This window comes from Bos mutus, chromosome 6 (genome assembly GCF_027580195.1).
Source record: "Bos mutus isolate GX-2022 chromosome 6, NWIPB_WYAK_1.1, whole genome shotgun sequence".
NCBI classification, from domain to species: domain Eukaryota; kingdom Metazoa; phylum Chordata; class Mammalia; order Artiodactyla; family Bovidae; genus Bos; species Bos mutus.
The window spans coordinates 60,486,327-60,504,773 of record NC_091622.1 but is presented as its reverse complement, the minus strand read 5'-3'; the positions used below and the strand labels follow the sequence as shown (position 1 = coordinate 60,504,773).

Genomic DNA, 18,447 nt, shown 5'->3' with positions numbered 1-18,447 from the left:
TTAAAAGCAATAACCAGGGCTCAGTTTTATAGACTACTTAACTCCATGCAGTCAGTCAAGCTCTGGCTGAATTTAGTTCTGAGATATGAATGTTCCGTGTGTCAGGCCACAAAGCAATCATACATCACACATCGGAAACTGATCTCCTTGGCACTCGAGTCAGACTGCTTAGAGCTAAAAGTCAGACTAAGCTGACATCTTGAACACAAACATGGAAAAAAAGCACAGTTCAAATACAGTAGATGTGTGGCCTGATTGCAGTTACTGGTGGAAATGATATTTGTTCTACACTGTTACTTGGATTCCTCACTCAGTGACTCGAAACTATGGCTCAGGCCAGGAAGACAGGCAGGGAGAATGTTGGGGTTCACTCTTAGAATGGCCTAGACTCCCACAAGGCCACAAAACACCTCTTCCAGAGGATAGACATCAGGCTTAGCGGGCCACTGGTGTTGCAGTGAGATATTGATCATGTTTCTTAAACCTGAGCAAGCCAGCCTTCTGCAAAGAAAACTTCTGATCTGGCTATCAGTTTCAGAATGCTCTGCCTATGGGGAATCTGTTTTTGAAATGGAGTCAATGCGGTCACAGATGGGAGAAAGTAGATTCATCTCAAATTCGTATGTGAGGCTGGGGATGGGCAATGTATCTCTGGGAGGAGCGGAGACCAAGGAGAGGCAACCCAAGTCATGTTGCACATCCTGACCGCTGGCTGTGCCATGGAACATGAACGAAACCCCAGCGTTCTGGGCTCAGGCATCCCACAGTTTATATTACTGCAACCTGGGAGGAACTTGGGCTTCTGAATCTATCATTAGTGATTTAGAATTTATTTTCTTAGCTTAAAAAAAATGTGTCTTTGAGAATAACTGCTGCACAGCTAAGCCTTCACCTATCAAGGATTCAATGCAAAGCGCAGAAGAGCCTTTTAACAATTCCATGGTTCAGAAGAGCTTCCAACTTCCAAACCCTAACAAGAACAACTTTCACATGCCCCATCTATGAAAAGCAAATGTTAAGTTTTAAGCAGCAGCTGCATATTAGAATCATGCTTAAGTGGCTTTTTCATTCATCTCTCCTGCACAGAACATATGTTTTGCATTCCAATTTCAAGGGCTTCTCTGAGGCTGCAGAGAAGAGTCAGTTAGCTCTTCAGTCCACTGTTACATTAACTGCGTTTCAATTAGTGGTGAGTACTGGAAGCATGCAGTTTAGGCTATAATTAATGTATTCCTATGAATACAAAACAACTTACTCTGCGTCGTCAGACACAGGAGTTCTCGGTCCGTATCTATAAGACCAAATCCAAAATTAGAGGATTGGCAAGACAGAAGGTTAACACTGTAACCAAGCTGGAAATAAAAACTACAAGTGAAATGTATACGTGCCAAACCTTTTTTGCTGACCATACTGGAAGAGAAGTGTCATTATACAATTAGCAATATTCACCAATGGCTAAAAATGAAAGCAAAGTCTTGACATTTCTGAAGAATGCGAAATTTGTAGGAAAACCCAAAGGGGAAATAAAAAATACCTCTCCATGTTACCCACAAAGAAAGAAATCGTTTCAATATAAACACAAAAAGGCTTAGGTGCAACCCACAATGTTTAGAGAAGACAGCTTTGAAAAAACCAAATGTGTATTACGGTCATTCACAAACGGTTGAACTGGTTTTTGCCTTTCTGTGTAGAGTAATGGGCTGTAATGGACACCCAGCATAGAAGCACACGCTTACTGACCCTTTCCCTGATGTGTTAATGCATTTGCACAAATAACATCAAAGAGTGTTTCTGAAGGTTTCTGAAAGCAAACCAGAACTCCAACCAGAACCCCAATCAGTGCCTTCCGCATGCATTTGACAAAAACCACAATTCCTAGAAAACTGGCAGCCTTAATCAAAACCAGACGTGGATAATATTCCATAACTTGAAAAAGCAAAGTTTTTTTTTTTTAAACAATCTTTTATATTCTTCTGATTATTTAGAGCTACAAAGTTGCACCTTCTTTAATATGGGCCTTTTAAGTTTTAATGTATCTGATAAAACAAAGAAAAAGGTCAAATTAGAAAAAAAAATTAGAATATTACAAGGGCATATTTAAGCACATTTGATAAAAGTAGCTCCCACTAGTGACTATTTCTGGAAAGGGAAATTTTAAGAGAAGGTTCTTACCTATGCCCTGAAAGGCAATTTATTCATGCATTCTGATGGTGGACAAAGACTTATTTGAGCAAAGAAAAAAAATTCCAGGCTTTCAGTCCGAAAAATTAAATTTGGGGGTTTTCAGCAAAAACTACCTGATCCTATGTTCAGTTTCATAACAATATAGGGGGAAGGGAGTAATTTCTAAAGGTCTCTTCCTATGATCTTAGAGAAAAAACCCCAAACACATTGGTGTACACACACAGACACCTTTCTCTCTGATGCCTCATTACCTTGTAACAGTTACGAATTCATTAATAACTATTTTCACGCACAGTGAGGGCAACCATACCAGTGAAAGACTAATAGGAGTTTCAGTTGAAATGGCCAAAAGCAAGAAAAGGAAAGCGTTTGTGGATGTTTTTCTTCCGGAAGTAAGACCCATTTTCTGCTTCTCTGGGGGATAGTTTTAGAAGGTGCTAAAGTTTGACTTAAGACATTTAGTTTTCCATAACCACCTCCACATGGAGGCAGATGAATTCCTTCACATCAAGAAAGAGGACAGAACAGTGTAAATTCCACCCAGAATTAACAGTGTTAATTCTGAAGCCTGGATAGATGTTTCCCAGTTCACTAGTAGGCCTACTGGAATAGACATTTGAATATATATTGTGTTTTCTAAATTATCTATGGAAATAAGCAGAGAAGTTATTCCTAATGGATGTTTAATCTAGAAATGTTCAATCGATAGTTGGTGTTTTTGTGTTGATTTGAATATTTTAATTAACGTTTTACTGAAGTAAACTATACGTACAGAAAGTGCACAGACCATACACACACACCTTGATGAGTCTTCACAAACCACAAATCAGCATTGAGCCTTGTGCTGTGTAAACAGAATCACATAGAATGTACTCTTCTGAGTCTGGCTTCCTTATTAGCACATTTCATTTATGAGGTTCAGCTGTGTTGCTGCATGCAGGATATATTAGAATTTAAATTGCTTCTACACAAAATACTCAGCAGCATTTCATGGAGACCTCTACCAACAAATGTTGATTAACCCTGCAATGCAAGGTCCATGAGAGTCGGGATTTTTTCTTTGGGGGTTCCCTGAATAGTGACCAGACCAGGCCCTCCATAAGTATTTACTAAATCCTTATTGGATACTCAGGAAATGGAAAAGACTAGTGCAGTCTCTGAAGATACCCTTCATTTATCTGTTTACTATATACTTGTGGCTTTAAGACATTTCCTCTCAGACAAATTTATTAGCTTTAAGAAGGAACCAATTTAATCAGAATTGCCTTTGCTGTTATGGAGAAGATAATTAGAGTTTGGGCTTCCAATGATTTTCTCAGTGGTTCTATGAAATATAGAAAAGAAAAGATGAGTTTTAAAAAATGACTAATAAAGAGATTTAAAAAAAAATGCAAAGTAGGTAAGTCAACAGACCTACAATACCGGCCAGACAAATCACAGTTGGTATAAGCATCCTACCAAAACCCAGCAATTAATAAAGTTCAATTGTGAGGGCAGGGGTATTTAGAAGGTAAAGAGAGTACTTTCTCCACCTGTTGATTGCATCTGTGTAGTTTTCAGCACAAATAAAGCACTTCAGGATAAATGCTCAGCAACGTTGTGAACTAGCGCGAACGCCATTTGAAGTGAGGAGGAGAAATGAGTTCACCTGTCATTTAAGACTATCCTCCAGCAGCACCCAGCACAGTATTTCACACATAGCAATTACTCAATAAACACTTGTTGAAAGGAAACACGAATTCCCAACGTGTGTGCCTGCTCCCTCACACAATTTTGTCACGCAGTTACTCTGAATATATCTCCTTATGCTCAAACCAGCCATTCCGTCCAGAGGGACAGAATACAAGTGAAAGGGAAGTCGTGAGACCTCCAGTCTCCTCTGGTAACTTGGTAGGTAATGCACTGGCATGGGATGGCAGCTCCCTCTTCAGACAGAGCTGGGTTTGGGTCTTGGATCTGTGATTGCCAGCTGTGTGGACCTGGGCTTTGGTTTCTTTCTTTTTTTTTTAATTGGAGGACAACTGCTTTACGATGTTGTGTTGGTTTCTGCCATACAACTTGGTTTCTTCCTGGAGAATACAGATACAACTTCTCACTCTCCAAGGTTGTGTGGGGAATAAATGGGCTGCCTAGAATGTATCCAGCAGGCAGCCTACAGGCCTCACTTCCTCCTCTCCTCTCTTGCTAACCGCTTCCCACCAGCCTGCTGATGCAGCGCCCATCACCACATCAGGGCATCTGGGGACTGAGTGAGTGTGCTGGGCCAGGCAGTACCTCGTCACCAGCCTGCCCTCCCAGCTGGGACCCAGGTGTAACTTCTCTACTGCAGGCTTCCCAGTTGTGAACTGGAGCCAACAGGCATTCACTTGTGAATTCCCAGGAGAAGGTGAGCTGGAGAGAGCAGAAGCACCTGGAAAGGGCGAGCACAGCTGCCACCCCTGCTCCCTGAAACCAGTGCTACAAGAAGGCTCTACTAGAAGCATTACGATTCAGAAGACTGCAAAATGTATGTTAAATCCAGGTGGTAATGACAGCTTGACTATTAACTTGAAATTTGGAGATTAAGACTCTCTCTGCTCCCCACCCTACCTTCTGTCTCACTACCACCAAAGGAAGCAGAATTCTATCACTTCCTGTCTTATAGGGGAGCTTTAATTATGCTAAACGCTTCTTGCTCCTCTGCTCTACATGGATCTGGCAGACCACACTTTTCACAAGTCTATTACTCTTTTGAAATAACAGCAGAAGCTTCAACATATAGGATTTTAAAGTAGACCATGAATCTCAGGATTATTCTTTACCTATTTTTGTTTTATTTTTTTATTTGTATTTTATATTAAAAGTATAGTTGATTTATAATATAGTGTTAGTTTCAGGTGTACCGCAGTGATTCAGTTATGCACATACATACGATCCATTTTTTTCACTCTTTTCCCATATTATTACAGAATATTGAGTAGAGTTCCCTGTACTATACTGTAGGTTCTTGTTGATTATCTTTTTTATATATTCCAGCATGTATGCTAAGTCACTTTAGTCATGTCCAACTCTTTGTGACCCTATAGACTGTAGCCCACCAGGCTCCTCTGTCCATGGGATTCTCCAGGCAAGAATACTGGAGTAGGCTGCCATGTCCTCCTCCATATATATTCCCTACTTTCATTTTAAATCAATAGAATGGAATGAAAATTCTACCTCTAGAAATCACTATTTGATAATGTTAAAATTAAATTAAATAAATTTTGTAAGTAATGTATATCTTCTTAGGACTGGAAGACCCTCCTGGAATCAGAATGAAATCAAGTAGGTCAGAAAGAAGTTCAACTCCTCTACCTGATGACTTCCGTGTGAGCTAGGAAGAAATAAGAGTTTCCCATTTAGGCTGCCCACAAGATGGTAGTCAGAAAGAATGTTTATAGGACAATCCACAACTTAACTGTTCTTTCCATACCTACTTACATGCAAGAGAGGAAAAAAAAACCTTGGTAAACTGGTCCAATCATTTAATCATTTTGTTTCTGCTAGCAATAGCAGGTAAGTGGCGCTGATAAACCGTAAAGCATTAATAACATATTCAAAGCATGTATCAAGGCTCAGACTGGAGAAACAAAGTCAAAACAGCTTGGGATAATCTTTTGACCTCTTATCTTTTATTGGCGGACCCTTGGCAGATTCCTCCCAAATATGTTGCTTTGCAAATGGAACTGGAAGGAACTGGTTTGTTGGATCCAATGTGACTACGAGACATCCCAGTTCTCCAGGTCATCATGTCATCTTTTTGTGAATTGTACAATTTTCTTTGGCCTTTCGGTCCACTGTGGCTCCAGACAGGAGCTGTCATCTTCTCTAATTTCTCTTCTCTCTCTGAAGCCTCCCATTCAGAGGTCACAGGATGTCAACTAGGGCACGTCAGTCCAGCCAGTCAAACGGCACTTACTGCTTAAGATATTTTCAGTAGCATCACTCGCTCGGCATTAACTCAAGACAGAAGAAGCCAATGTTCATGGAGGCAGCAGCTCACATAGCAACTGAGTATTAATACCAGGGACTTTCTTCATGCAACTGATACTTACACGGGAATGGGCTTCCCTTTTTGGTTTTCATGAATCCTGAGAATGAAATCTGGCCAGCACCCAACCGCGTGCAAAGGCTAAAAATCTCTACCCAGCGGGGGCGCTGAAAGCAGAACTCTGACCCTGGGGCGGGTGCATTCCTTTAAGGGACTCTGCTCCATGCCACACCACTCATCAAGTGCACGCTGTGGCTTAAGCTGTTTGGGGGGAGCCGTTTCGGGGAAGCCGGCAGCCGCACACAGCAGACGCAGCACACCCTGGAATGCAGGCAACGCTCACAGTGGCTGGCCGCCCTCCTCGGATCTTTCGGCCTTTGGCGCCATCTCAGAATCTCTTTGAGCAACTCCTTCAGGCTCTCCTTTGCGATCCTGTGGCTGCTGTTTGCGGGTAACTAAAGCCAGACAGGACAGCTTTACCACTGGGAAGGAATTCACACCAGAGGCCGTGGCCCCGTCTGTCATCTTCCACCTCCTCACCTTCCTCTGTCCTCCTGGGGCCCTCGCCCGCACTGAAGCTACGCTCCTCCTGGGACTCCGGCACGGGAGCCAGCTGAGAGACCCTTTTACAACAGTCATCTACATCAGAAGTCACTGTTCTGTTGGTGACAAGTAGCATTGGTGGCATGAGAGAAGAGGAAAAAGAGTTAGGAAAGGAGACAGTGAAAGTCTTTGAGATGGAAAGGTTAAGAGAGAAAGTTTGGTTGCTGTTCCAGAAGCTGGGTTAGTTAGGGTGACATCCTCAGAACAGGATAATAGAATATGAACCTAAGTAAGGCCCTGAGAAAGTCAAAGAAGGCTGGCCTGACTCACCATGGAGCTCAGTGACGACCCCTTAGTACTCAAGGACTCAAGGGTGCATTTCTTACTAATTTCTTACTTCCACCCCCTCCATGCCTGGTCCCCACTAGCCTCTGAATCTCCAGCAGTGACTTCTGGTGTACCCAGGTTATTTATATTTATGGTATCATCCACAAAGAAATCAAACCAAAGAAACTCCTCTGTATGTCACAGATGATCCACCATGTGCTCAAGGACAAAGCATGGAGGAGACTGTCCTGAGCATTTCCTCCTGCCATGAAGAGCTTTGCTTTGCTCCCGCCACACAGGTGGAGTGGAAGTTCCTGGGAGAATCCAGAATCTTTTTTTTTCCTAACAGAAACTCAAATTTTAATAATATGTCTACATGGAAGAAACCCAGGAAAACTGAGTGGCTTACTAAAATTGGTAAGATACCTTACCAATCTAAGGTACCTTAGATACCATCTTTAGCCAAAGACAAAAGAGGATGTGGGGACAGGGGTTTGGGACTTCAAATGGGAGGAAAGCAATTCACTTGGAGATGGCAGAGCAAATGTTTAGTAAATAAACGTTTGCTGGACCATGCAGAGACAGCGGGGTGCAGACTGGACTCTGATCTCTAAGTTACCCCTTCCTCACCTAGCATACAGAGAATCTAGAATCTTATAAATGCCCTGTGCTGTGCTTAGTCACTCAGTTGTGTCTGACTCTTTGTGACCTCATGGACTGTAGCCCATCAGGCTCCTCTGTCCATGGGGATTCTCCAGGCAAGAATACTGGAGTGGGTTGCCATGCCCTCCTCCAGGGGATCTTCCCAACCCAGGGATCGAACCCAGGTCTCCCGCATTGAGAGTGGAGTCTTTACCATCTAAGGCTATACCTGCTTAATGGAAGAAAGATCGGTCCATAGATAGAACCGAATCCCCCACAGAGGGCTTGGGAATTCACATCTGGAAGCCCTCCGGTAAGAATGAGGACTGGTGACAGGTCTACAAGGTCTTTTCCCAGTTGATCCCTCACAAATTTGAATGGTTACTCATCCAAGGAATCCTGACTCATAGGAACCCTCAAAGGAGTCTTTCCACTCGAGTTCTGTTGTATGTTTTTAAAAAGTAGAGGGGGAGGAGGTTTACTTTATTGTGTGTCTGCTTAGATATCTGAAATCTGAACTTACGATACTAATAACTATTTTTTCCTCCCTTAAGGGACAGGAAGGAGGGAGCATATAGGTAATCTAGATTTTTGTCAACATATTTTTAGGAAAAACACAAAGAGTATCATTAAAACATCCCATCTAGTCTGTTCAATGTTGCTGATGAATAAAATAGTGCTTAATGCGGCCGAGAGAAAAAGGGGCATTTGCCAAAATTATTGGCATTCCCAGGCAGTGATTCTGGTGACAACAGAATCAAAATGGATGTCTTTTAACTTCACACACACTTGCCCCCTGGGGTACTGACCTCCCTTCTCTGCCAACCAGCAAAAGAGCCTGTTAAAACTTTGTCATCTCTGGGGGTTCCTTTAACGTGAGTCAGCGAACCCTTTAAAAGCGGCAGTGATTCCCATGCAGACCTCCTTGCACGTGTAATGGTGAAAATACCTGCAGTCATTCTGTGGATTAAGCATGCGGTCTTCCTTTAAGCTGGACGTGGCCGCTGAGGCAGCAGACACAGCACATGTGTGAGTCTTGCTGTTGTGACTGATGCCTTCCTCTGCATCCTCCCTCGGCCCCGCCCTGCCAATGCTGAGCCGCTTCCACGTCTGCTGGTCTATCTCTGTCACTGGCCCAAAGTGCACGAACTTTTGCCTAGGGCTGCTGGAAGCTTTCTTATAGGCCCTTGCCTTGCGGCTGGCAAAGTCATCCCGGATGGCAGTTTCCGCTTTAATTTCTGGTGAAGGCTCAGGGGCACACGTGTGCTCCACATCTCCATCCCTAGTCAGAACCGGAAATAAGTTCCAAAGGTTTCTAAGGTGAGTACAGATCAAGGAAGAGTTTTTAAAATATAGTGGATGTATGAAAAATACTTGGATGGCTAAAGCAGAATTGCTTTTGCAGTAATTAATCAAATGAAGAAATGATCATTGCCTTGCCTGGGTAAATAGTGCTTTTCTACAGCTTTTAAAATATCACTTCCAATGCCATAAATGACAGCATAAGAAAATCTTAGGTACTATGAAATAATTAAAATGATTTACAAGTCAAGTTTAAATTCCTTACAAATAAACAAGCCTATTGAAATACGCATTCACAATAAGTCGGTTGAATTAAAAAGGATGTTTCCTTGTAATTTTTAGTATTATGAAGTTTTAACTCATGCAAAATATGCTCTGTGTTTTGAGAGGTATTTCTTTTTTTCTGGCCGTGAAAATAAAGAGTGATAGAAGGATAAGTGTTTGATTTGCTCAAAGTCAAATGATACCACTGTTAGGGGGAACCACGACACACCTCGTCTTTTCTGACACTTTCAGTCTCTCCCATGTCTCCAGGTCGGCTTCTGTTATACTGGCAACCGTGATAAAGCTTGGGGCCTCACGGTGAGGGCCGAGCCTGCCCTGAATTCTCCGCTGGGCCAGGTCATCCTTGTACAGATCCGGCACCTTCCTGAGTCCCGCTTCCGCAGGTTCACTTTCCTGGGCCCGCACAATACAGGTCACCCTTGACTTCACCTCTTCTGTCTGGCCTTGGTTTCTGTTGATTTGGTCCAGGCCCCCACATCATCAGAAAAATCAGGTTTCAGGAAGAGGAGCAGATAAACAGAATGTCAAGCACAGAAATTCAGAGGCTGAGCACAGAATGGAATGATGGAATGATGCAAGCACCTTTCCTCTCTCAAAAATATGGAATCAATTGTAGCCTGGATTACTATGCTACCCTTTTGACACTGTAACGAGACAGAGTTTTCCACCAGGTAACAGTCTCTAGCTTAGTTTAAGAAGAGAAGCCAGGGTTCGCCATAAGAATATTAGAGATGGGAATGAGATTTCAGTTTGACAGTAATGAAGCCCAATTCCCACACTATTCAAGTTACTATAATGAATTCAAGTTTTCTGATTGAATCCCTGAGCCCTCTTGGAATGTCTTTTATTGCAGCAGTAAAATGTTAGTAACACACTCTGCATGATCCAAATTCTAGGATTAGCGTGGAGATAGCTGGAACATTGCTCACATATTAAACATCTCAACCATAAACCTTCGTAGGTATGCCAGAAAGTATGATTAGGTCAATGCTTAACAGAAAGGTTCAATGTTCAAATTCAGTCTCTGACTTCCAATAGCATTCATTGCTGCTGCTGCTGCTGCTAAGTCGCTTCAGTCGTGTCTGACTCTGTGTGACCCCATAGACGTCAGCCCACCAGGCTCCCCCGTCCCTGGGATTCTCCAGGCAAGAATTCTGGAGTGGGTTGCCATTTCCTTCTCCAATTCATGAAAGTGAAAAGTGAAAGTGAAGTCGCTAAGTCGTATCTGACTCTTAGAGACCCCATGGACTGCAGCCCACCAGGCTCCTCCGTCCATGGGATTTTCCAGGCAAGAGTACTGGAGTGGGGTGCCACTGCCTTCTCTGATAGCATTAATTAGGTCTGGTTAATGTACACTTGACGAACAGAGAGCGTATCCTCTCTACTTGTATCCACAGGGGCAATACCCATTTGTTTCTTATGTCAATAACTGTTCACCTTCATTAATGATAAATCTGATACTTTCTCTTTTTTATATATAGAGATGTTTTAATCAACTATTTCTTTAAGCTTTCTGGCAAATTTTGTTTTATTTTTTAAACTTTTTTGGCCGCAGGGCAAAGTATGTGGGATCTTAATTCCCCAATCAGGGATCGAACCTGCGTTCCCTGCATTGGAAGGTAGATTCTTAACCTCTGGACCATGAGGGAAGTGGCCTGATATTTTCAATTGTTCCCATAAGAAATGAACATTAAATGGCTAATGTTGACAATATTATAATTTAAACTAAAACTGTGGCATCTACGTGCATAAACATTCCATCGCATTAAAAGTCAGTTTCTAACTAAATATGTTCCCTGAGATAGAAGTTTTTAGAAATGTACATAAATGGGGCTATTCATTTTTTCCAAACTAAATCACCTGGATGAGTTGGTGTATTTACAGAGTCTATGCAAATAGGAAGGTTACAGAATTTTCTATTCACTTTCAATTTGGGGAAGGGGAAAGAAGGGCACAGCAAAAAGTCACCAGGGGGCTCTCTCTTTTTTTTCAGCAGTTCTATGAAGCTCTCTAGAGAGATCATGGGCTGTGTCCCCATAAACAGACACAGGTGACAACAGACACACGGGGCTGGAAATGTCAGGAATTAAAATGGCATGCAGGAGAAGGGAAAAGAGGGAGGTACAAAAGCTACTCCCTTTCCTAACTCAAATTGCTGATCCCCATCAATATGTCTTGATGCTACTCAGCTATCTAGAAGTTTTTGTTCCACCAGCAGCAACTAAATCCCTCCCACAAGGCCCTCTGAGAATGGTGTGTTACAAGGCATGCCAACAAGAACTGCAAAGACCAAGAGCCTCCTGAAGCTAGAATGTGTCCTATGAAAACTGTGCCAGGTCTTCTGTGTTCTAATCCCTGTTTATGTCCAGATCTTTATATCTGGTGCTTCCTAAATAAAATACTAAAATACAATGGAAAACATGAACAACTGCACTGATCTCAATACTCTGCCCAAAGAACCACTTTAATTGTGTAAAATACAGTTGAAGTATTTATATTCTTCGTTCAATAGATTATAAACCTCTTAAGTGATAGGCAGAAATATGGCAATTAAATAACGATGTGAACTTTGATTCTGATATAAAGGAAAAGAATGATGAACTCTGCCCATGGAAATTTAGTAGGCTGAACTGATTTTGTATCCCTCTTGGGATAAAAATCACTGGTCAAATCCATTTCATTAAATTTTCCTTTCCTTTCCTTAATTATGAAGATGGAAGAAAAGCTGGGACAAGGAAACTCACTTAAAAATAATTTCCATGACAGAATGAATAGAAGTGCGTTATATATCTGAGGACTATTTTTTAATGAGAAGTCTCCATCATCAGATGTCTAGGTGATCACGTTGCTGTGAGGGAAGAATCAGCAAGGCTCCTTTCTTTCCCCTTCCAATATCTGAAAGGCACTAATGAGATAGAAGGGTTCATAGCTAAGGGATAACTGTGATTTCTGCCTGCTGAAGGATGGAGCCGCCTGGAGAGGTGGCTGTTCCCGCCCCGTGTCACAGAATACCAGTCTGTGAACCAGCACCCATGTGTGGTGTGGATATAGCACACCTGCACGCTTGGGCTCCAAGTTTATTCGGTGAATTCAGCCCTGTTTTGGACATGGTCATTCTGCTCCCTGCCATGTGAACTTAGAAGAGATCAGCTATCTGGAATTCCACTTCAAAATAAACCACCATTACTGATTACATGTAATCAAGGTAGGAATTAGAGGAATGGGGGCCAGGGTAGGGGCTATAATTCAAATCACCTTCACCTAATTATATTCTCTCCCTCTTTCACATACACACGCACACAGAGTGCACACCTTTTATGTTCTAGAGTTTTCTTTTCTGAGATTCCCTTTGAGTGTTGTTTGCTGCCATCTGATTTCTCTGCCTCTTTTTTTCGGTAAGGCCCATAGAGGAGTTGGTTCAATGGCACCATTGGCTTTGTCTGGTTCATCCTTGCTCTCCTGGCAGCAAAGTCATCTTTCTCAAGATCAGGCAGTCGACATGCAACTTCATCTTCTGATTCTGAATCTCTGCCGTGTTGGTGGACCAGGAAAGGGTTTTCTTTACGAAGGATAATATTTCGAACAGCTTCTTTCTCATCATTTAATTGCTTTTGACTGATAGAGCAAAATTAAATGGAACTCCACATGTGATCAGACCAAAACAGTTTTTAAATCCCCATTGTCAGGCAGACAACTGTCTTGTTAGTGAAAGGTCTTCTCAGTATCGTTAGTCCAGATGACATCTGTTTACTACTTTAATCCAGCGTTGCAGAGAGTTAGGGTGGGTTTCAAAAGCTGGAATTTAGCCAGCTACTAGCAATACTAAGCATTCATTTAACTTGCAGCGCCCCATCAGCATGAGAAAGACAGGATCCTAAATGGCTCTGAAAGTGACAATCCAAATTCTTTCATGAAATTGAGAAAAATAAGAAGCATTTAAAAAATATTTTTATGACTTTGTGGGTTTTTTTTTTTTTTTTGGTTGCTGTTGTTGGTTTTCTTTTTCTTTTTTCTCTTTGGCTGCACTGCACAGCATGTGGAATCTTAGTTCCCTGACCAGGGGTCAAATCCACACCCCCTGCATTGGAAGCACCCAGTTTAACCACTGGACCACTAGGGAAATCCCAAGAGGCATTTTTTTGTTATGTTTTTCTTTAGCACATTAGTAATGCACCCAATAGGTACTCAATTTATTTTGACTGACAGGGCAAAAATTTGAGCCACCAAGGAACTAATCTGGGGGAATGCTAATGAATGCAGCCATGCGGCAGCACGCCTAGGATGTGTACTGGGTTGCAATGTGTAAGGATGATCTTCCTGCAAAGCTGCGCTAGACTGAAACATCTGGGATAGTCCAGGACCATTCACAGAATGGACTCAGGCACAAAAGCTTATCTTGCCCTGCTCCCTCCCACCAGCAATCCTTTCTTCAGGCTTTTACCCTCACTGTTCTCCATCTTTCAGCTCTTCTTCTTTGTCATATGCTAGATGTCAAGTGAATTGTGTTAAGGCATTCTGTCAAAATGTTTACTTAGGACTATTTTCATTTTCAAAGAAATCTTGAAGGCCCCAAACGTTAAATTCTTGGAGAAATGCAGTTTAATGGTAGACTATTAGGACTTTTTTATGCTTTTTGCTTTTGTCGGGGGCAGGCAGGGTGAGAATACAGTTGATGGTGCCTTTCTGATATTCAGACAAACTCCTTCCCCTACTCATAAGATCAGCCTTGCTTCTAAATCATAATAAAATATTAAAACTTAAAAAATGATTATCTTTTCAGTTCATAGAGATGATAAGTAAATACAATATCTTGGTTTCTAAAGGAAGTTCACCTACTTTGTATCCAATTTCTGAGAGAGGATTAACAGTAAATTTTTCATGCTCATGGGACAGGTCAACTCAAAAATAAAGACAGGAGGAATTAGGTTGGCTAAGAGCAAGGAAATACTGTCTCCACTGGGCGACCAGGTAGCCCACTGTCTGCTGCAGAGGAGGCTGTCAGCTTAAGGTGACAGCAGGTCCTCACTCCACCTGACTTCTGGAGAATCAAAATCAAAGTCATGCCCAGAAAACTCTTTCTCCCTGCTGACCACTGTTCTCAACAGAATTTTAAATCATGGAATTTAGAGGTGATGGGTGATGCTCCTTGAATAAATTTATTTCTTTAAAAATTTTTTTAATTGAAATATAGTTGATTTACAATGTTGTGTTAGCTTCAGGTGTATAGCAAAGAGATACAGTTATATATACATATTGTATATATATACATATATATACATGTTTTATATATCAATATATATATACTTTTTAAGCTTCCTTTCCATTAAAATTACTATACTGAGTATCGTTCCCTGTGCTATACAGTAGGTCCTTGTTGTCTATTTTATACATAGTGATGTGTATCTATTAATCCCAAACTCCTAATCTATCCTTCCCTCTCTTTTTTATTTGATAACTATAAGTTTGTTTTCTATGTCTGTGAGTTTCTGTTTTGTAAATGCGTTCATGTTATCATTTTTTAGATTCCACATATACATAATATCATATGATATCACATATTTCTTTTTCTCTGTATGACTTGCTTCACTTAGTATGATAATCTCTAGGTCCATCCATGTGGCTGCAAATTAAATTTATTTCTTAATATATGCAATACTGCCCTTTGAGCACCCCTGCTCTTCATCTCCCGCCTGGCCCCTCTTGGACTGTGTTGACTCTCTTCCCTGCCTCCCTAGCCAACAAGTCTGGCAAGAACCAACTGGCATTGGCTGACTGTGGCCATAAAGAATGGTCAGTGGGAAATGAGAGGCCACTGAATCAATCTCTTCGAAAACTCATTATTCAAAAAGCACAGTGATGATGATAAAGAGAGTGGCTCATTCTTATGGAGCACCCACAATGCGCTAGAATTCTTTCTAGTGTTAATTCGTTTAACTCTAATATTAGCCTTGTAATGGCAGTGGGATTAGCACCCCCATATTATAGAGGGGAAACTGAGATTATGAGAAGAAATTTGCCCAAGGTCAAAGCGCCATTGCTTAAGTTACAATTCAAACCCAGGCAGTTTGGTTCCACAGGTCCTGTTCTTAACCACTCTACTATTCATTAAACAAAAGATAACTCCAGCAACAGTTTTGAAAGTGGAGCATCATGTAAAAAATAAGGCATTATCATTACTATGGAAGTAGGAGACAGGGTATTTTGGTTACTAAATAAAGGGATCCTGTGAGTTGTGCTCAGAATGGAGTTGTGATTGGCATTGCTAGTTGCAGATGGCAATGCTCAGTCAGGATTGACAATAGAATGCTAACTAATCATACCTTACAGTGCTTGCACGGCACTTTACAGTTTACAAAGCCCTTTCAAACTCATTATCTCATCTCATCCAGAGCAGACCCTGAGCTTGAAGCTCTCAAGTCCAAAAGCAACAGTCCTTCTATTTTCTGACCATAGTCCTGGGCTTCAATCTCTCCCAACTCAGGCAGAATTTTATGGGATAAAACATATGCATTTATGCAAACAGCCGTGCCAGTTTGAGCAAGGAGAATCTACTGCCTTATGCTTCACATGAATCCAGCTAGGCTACAAATTCCCTGGGGTGTTTCTTTTTAGGCTAAATGCCCAGTGTGGCAGGACTCATTTCAAATGATCTCAGTTTAGATACGCAGGCTTAAAAAGAGGGGGTGAATAAAGCTTTCCATATCATTGGCCACTTAAAGCCACTCCCTGCCCACTTGAAAAATGATCATAATGATATTCTGCTAATTGCTTGAATCCTGTAAATTCAGAGCTTCAAGGCAGACTCAGAAAGAGAAAAAATTTAATGACATAAATTCTGGGTTGGCACTGTTGGCTATGAAGTAATAAATAATGTATATAAGGCAAATATGAAGGCTTATGCTCACAGGTATCTGGTTAGCAAAACATTTAAAGGACTTTTTATAATGTGCCCTTCTTTTCTGAAGGTCAGTTTATTGTAAACCCTCAGTATACTCTACTTTGTTTTTTAATAATTACAATAGCTCTGAAGAGCTAGTATATTCCAGATACATTAACATTCAAGACAACCCTGTAAGACTGGAATTATGATGACCACTTTGCAGAGGGGAATGTTGAGGTTTCCAGTTATGGTCATCTGAATGTAGGTAAAGTAAGTACATTTAAGTGGCAGACTTCCGCTATCTGGCTTGATATTTGTGGGGGAGGTTTGGCACTATTTTTTCAGAGTTATTCATAGATGAGTTGTGTTGAAGAAGAGGTTCCTCAGTGGGCCCAGCTCATTGCTTTACTTAGGAGGAATACAGTCCAATGTGACATGAGAAATGCCAAGCCTTGCCTCCAACCTGGCAACTCTGTCCTGAAACAAGTAAGGCTATCTTTGTAGGAGAGACTGTGGGCCCTGAGCAGGTGAGGGGGAAGAAAAGCCCTTGTCTCAAAAATTCTGAGGCTTATATATTTCAAAGTGAGTGAGATAATGATTTCAACTGAGGAAGAGCTGGCATTTTCTTTCACTCCCTTTTACTTAGTGCACAACAACCAGCTCAGACTAGCAGTCAGTTTGTTCTATTGAAAGAAACCGGGTTCTCCAGAAAAGCCTGTTAGGCCTCCTGGGAGTGTCACGGGCAATACCAGAGACCTCCCTGGTTAACGCAGTGCCCAACCAGGGCAGTTACATCCAGAGTCACAGAGGTTCACACACATCCTGTGTCTGCCTGGTCCCTGATCCCCCGGAATCTGTTCAGTGACACACAGGCATCTGGTAAGGAGGAATATGTGTCTGGCACTTAGCTGCATCTGCTCTTCCTCCGAAGACTTCTAAAATGTCTATTGTTCCTTGGAGGGCTTTTCCCCCTCTCTGTGATTAATTACTATGTGCCTGAGAAGATCCACAGACTAGTAGAAAAGACTGAGTGCTGAAACATATGAAAACAATTAGAAAAGAAGTCCAATCACGTGAAACCTATAATTCAGTTCAAAAACAAGTTTACTTCTCCAATGGGAAACACCAAGTCGGAGAATTCAAATCTCCATGGCATTTTAATTCAGGGGAAGTGAATCTTAGTTCTTATTTTATCCTCTTAAACACAAAAATCTCAGCTTCTCTGGCAGAGTCTCATATTTGGGGGGTAATTAAGCTAACTACATCATAAACTAAAATCATAAACATGGAAGGAAAAGTAGTTTATGCATTTCTGACTTCAATGGCAGACATATTTAATAAGAAAGACCTACTCTGTCCCATGGTGCTAAGATACCTCCTAACATATTCTTTGACAGGAAGCCTGGGACTTCTCGACTAGAAAACTCATGCACTTTTGCTCATTTTTATATGGTATTAAAAATAATTCAAGGAGGTGTTTGAGAATACTTGTGACACAACCAAAAACTGGCCTACAAAAGTCAGGCCTTCTTCTCATCTACATGTCTCCTTCTTCGCCTGTACCTCATTCTCTCCCCAGCTCTGCAAACACAGACTTTCTCAGCTCAGAAATAGGCACAAGAAGTATCTGGTGCCTCTTGTTGGGTTCCAAGATGTGGTGGCCAGAATGCATTTGGATTGCAAAGACAGGAGACTGAAGTTAAAATGCCTTAAGAGACATCAGCATATTGAAATGTTTCATAGTCTTATTTTCCAGACACCAAGAATCCTTTCTTTCTTCATGATATGCATTTCATTCCAGTTAAGCTACTTTCTGCCACATTAAAAGCAGGATCCAAAATGTGGATAAATTTAGGATGGCCGTTGACTCTGTTGTGGGCTGCAAAAAGTAAGTGACAAAGACTCAGACAGGGCAGGCTGGTGGCATGGTATATATAAAACTTTTATGAGAGAGCTAGCAGCTGAAAAATCTATCTAACAAATGAATTCTGGGTGTTTGGAGCAGCTGTGTTGTGTTGCTATTGGGAACATTCTCTGGGAATATGCATGATTTTCCTGAACTCCACTTTAAATGCTAAGTCAGTAGCTCTAAAGTATGACATTAACTGACATCTGCAGACATTAACTGACCTGCAAATTTCTGCTTAATAGAGCTAACTTGGATAAAATATGGAAAAATTATGCCAGATCCCAGGAACATGGACAGGAGCAAATATTACGACACAAATATACTATTCTTCTTCAATTTTAGAATTCATGGTTATAGACTAACTAC

At 41.4% G+C, this 18,447-nt stretch overlaps 1 protein-coding gene across 11 annotated transcripts in view; it reads right to left on the bottom strand.

Moving 5' to 3' along the window:
- Window positions 1-18,447, bottom strand: part of LIMCH1 (LIM and calponin homology domains 1) — a 352,547-nt gene that overhangs the window by 56,832 nt on the left and 277,268 nt on the right. For 4 of the 11 annotated variants that reach the window (XM_070372327.1, XM_070372326.1, XM_070372324.1 and 1 more), the window contains exons 10-15: window positions 12,605-12,907; window positions 9,501-9,743; window positions 8,655-8,987; window positions 6,734-6,852; window positions 6,537-6,648; window positions 1,256-1,291 (exon numbers count right to left, since the gene is read on the bottom strand). The exons of 3 other annotated variants lie outside the window; for them this stretch is intronic. In XM_070372327.1, coding sequence (XP_070228428.1) covers window positions 1,256-1,291; window positions 6,537-6,648; window positions 6,734-6,852; window positions 8,655-8,987; window positions 9,501-9,743; window positions 12,605-12,907 — 1,146 coding nt within the window. The remainder of the gene's footprint in view (window positions 1-1,255; window positions 1,292-6,536; window positions 6,649-6,733; window positions 6,853-8,654; window positions 8,988-9,500; window positions 9,744-12,604; window positions 12,908-18,447) is intronic. 4 more of the 11 variants (XM_070372332.1, XM_070372333.1, XM_070372328.1 and 1 more) reach the window with 1 other exon arrangement.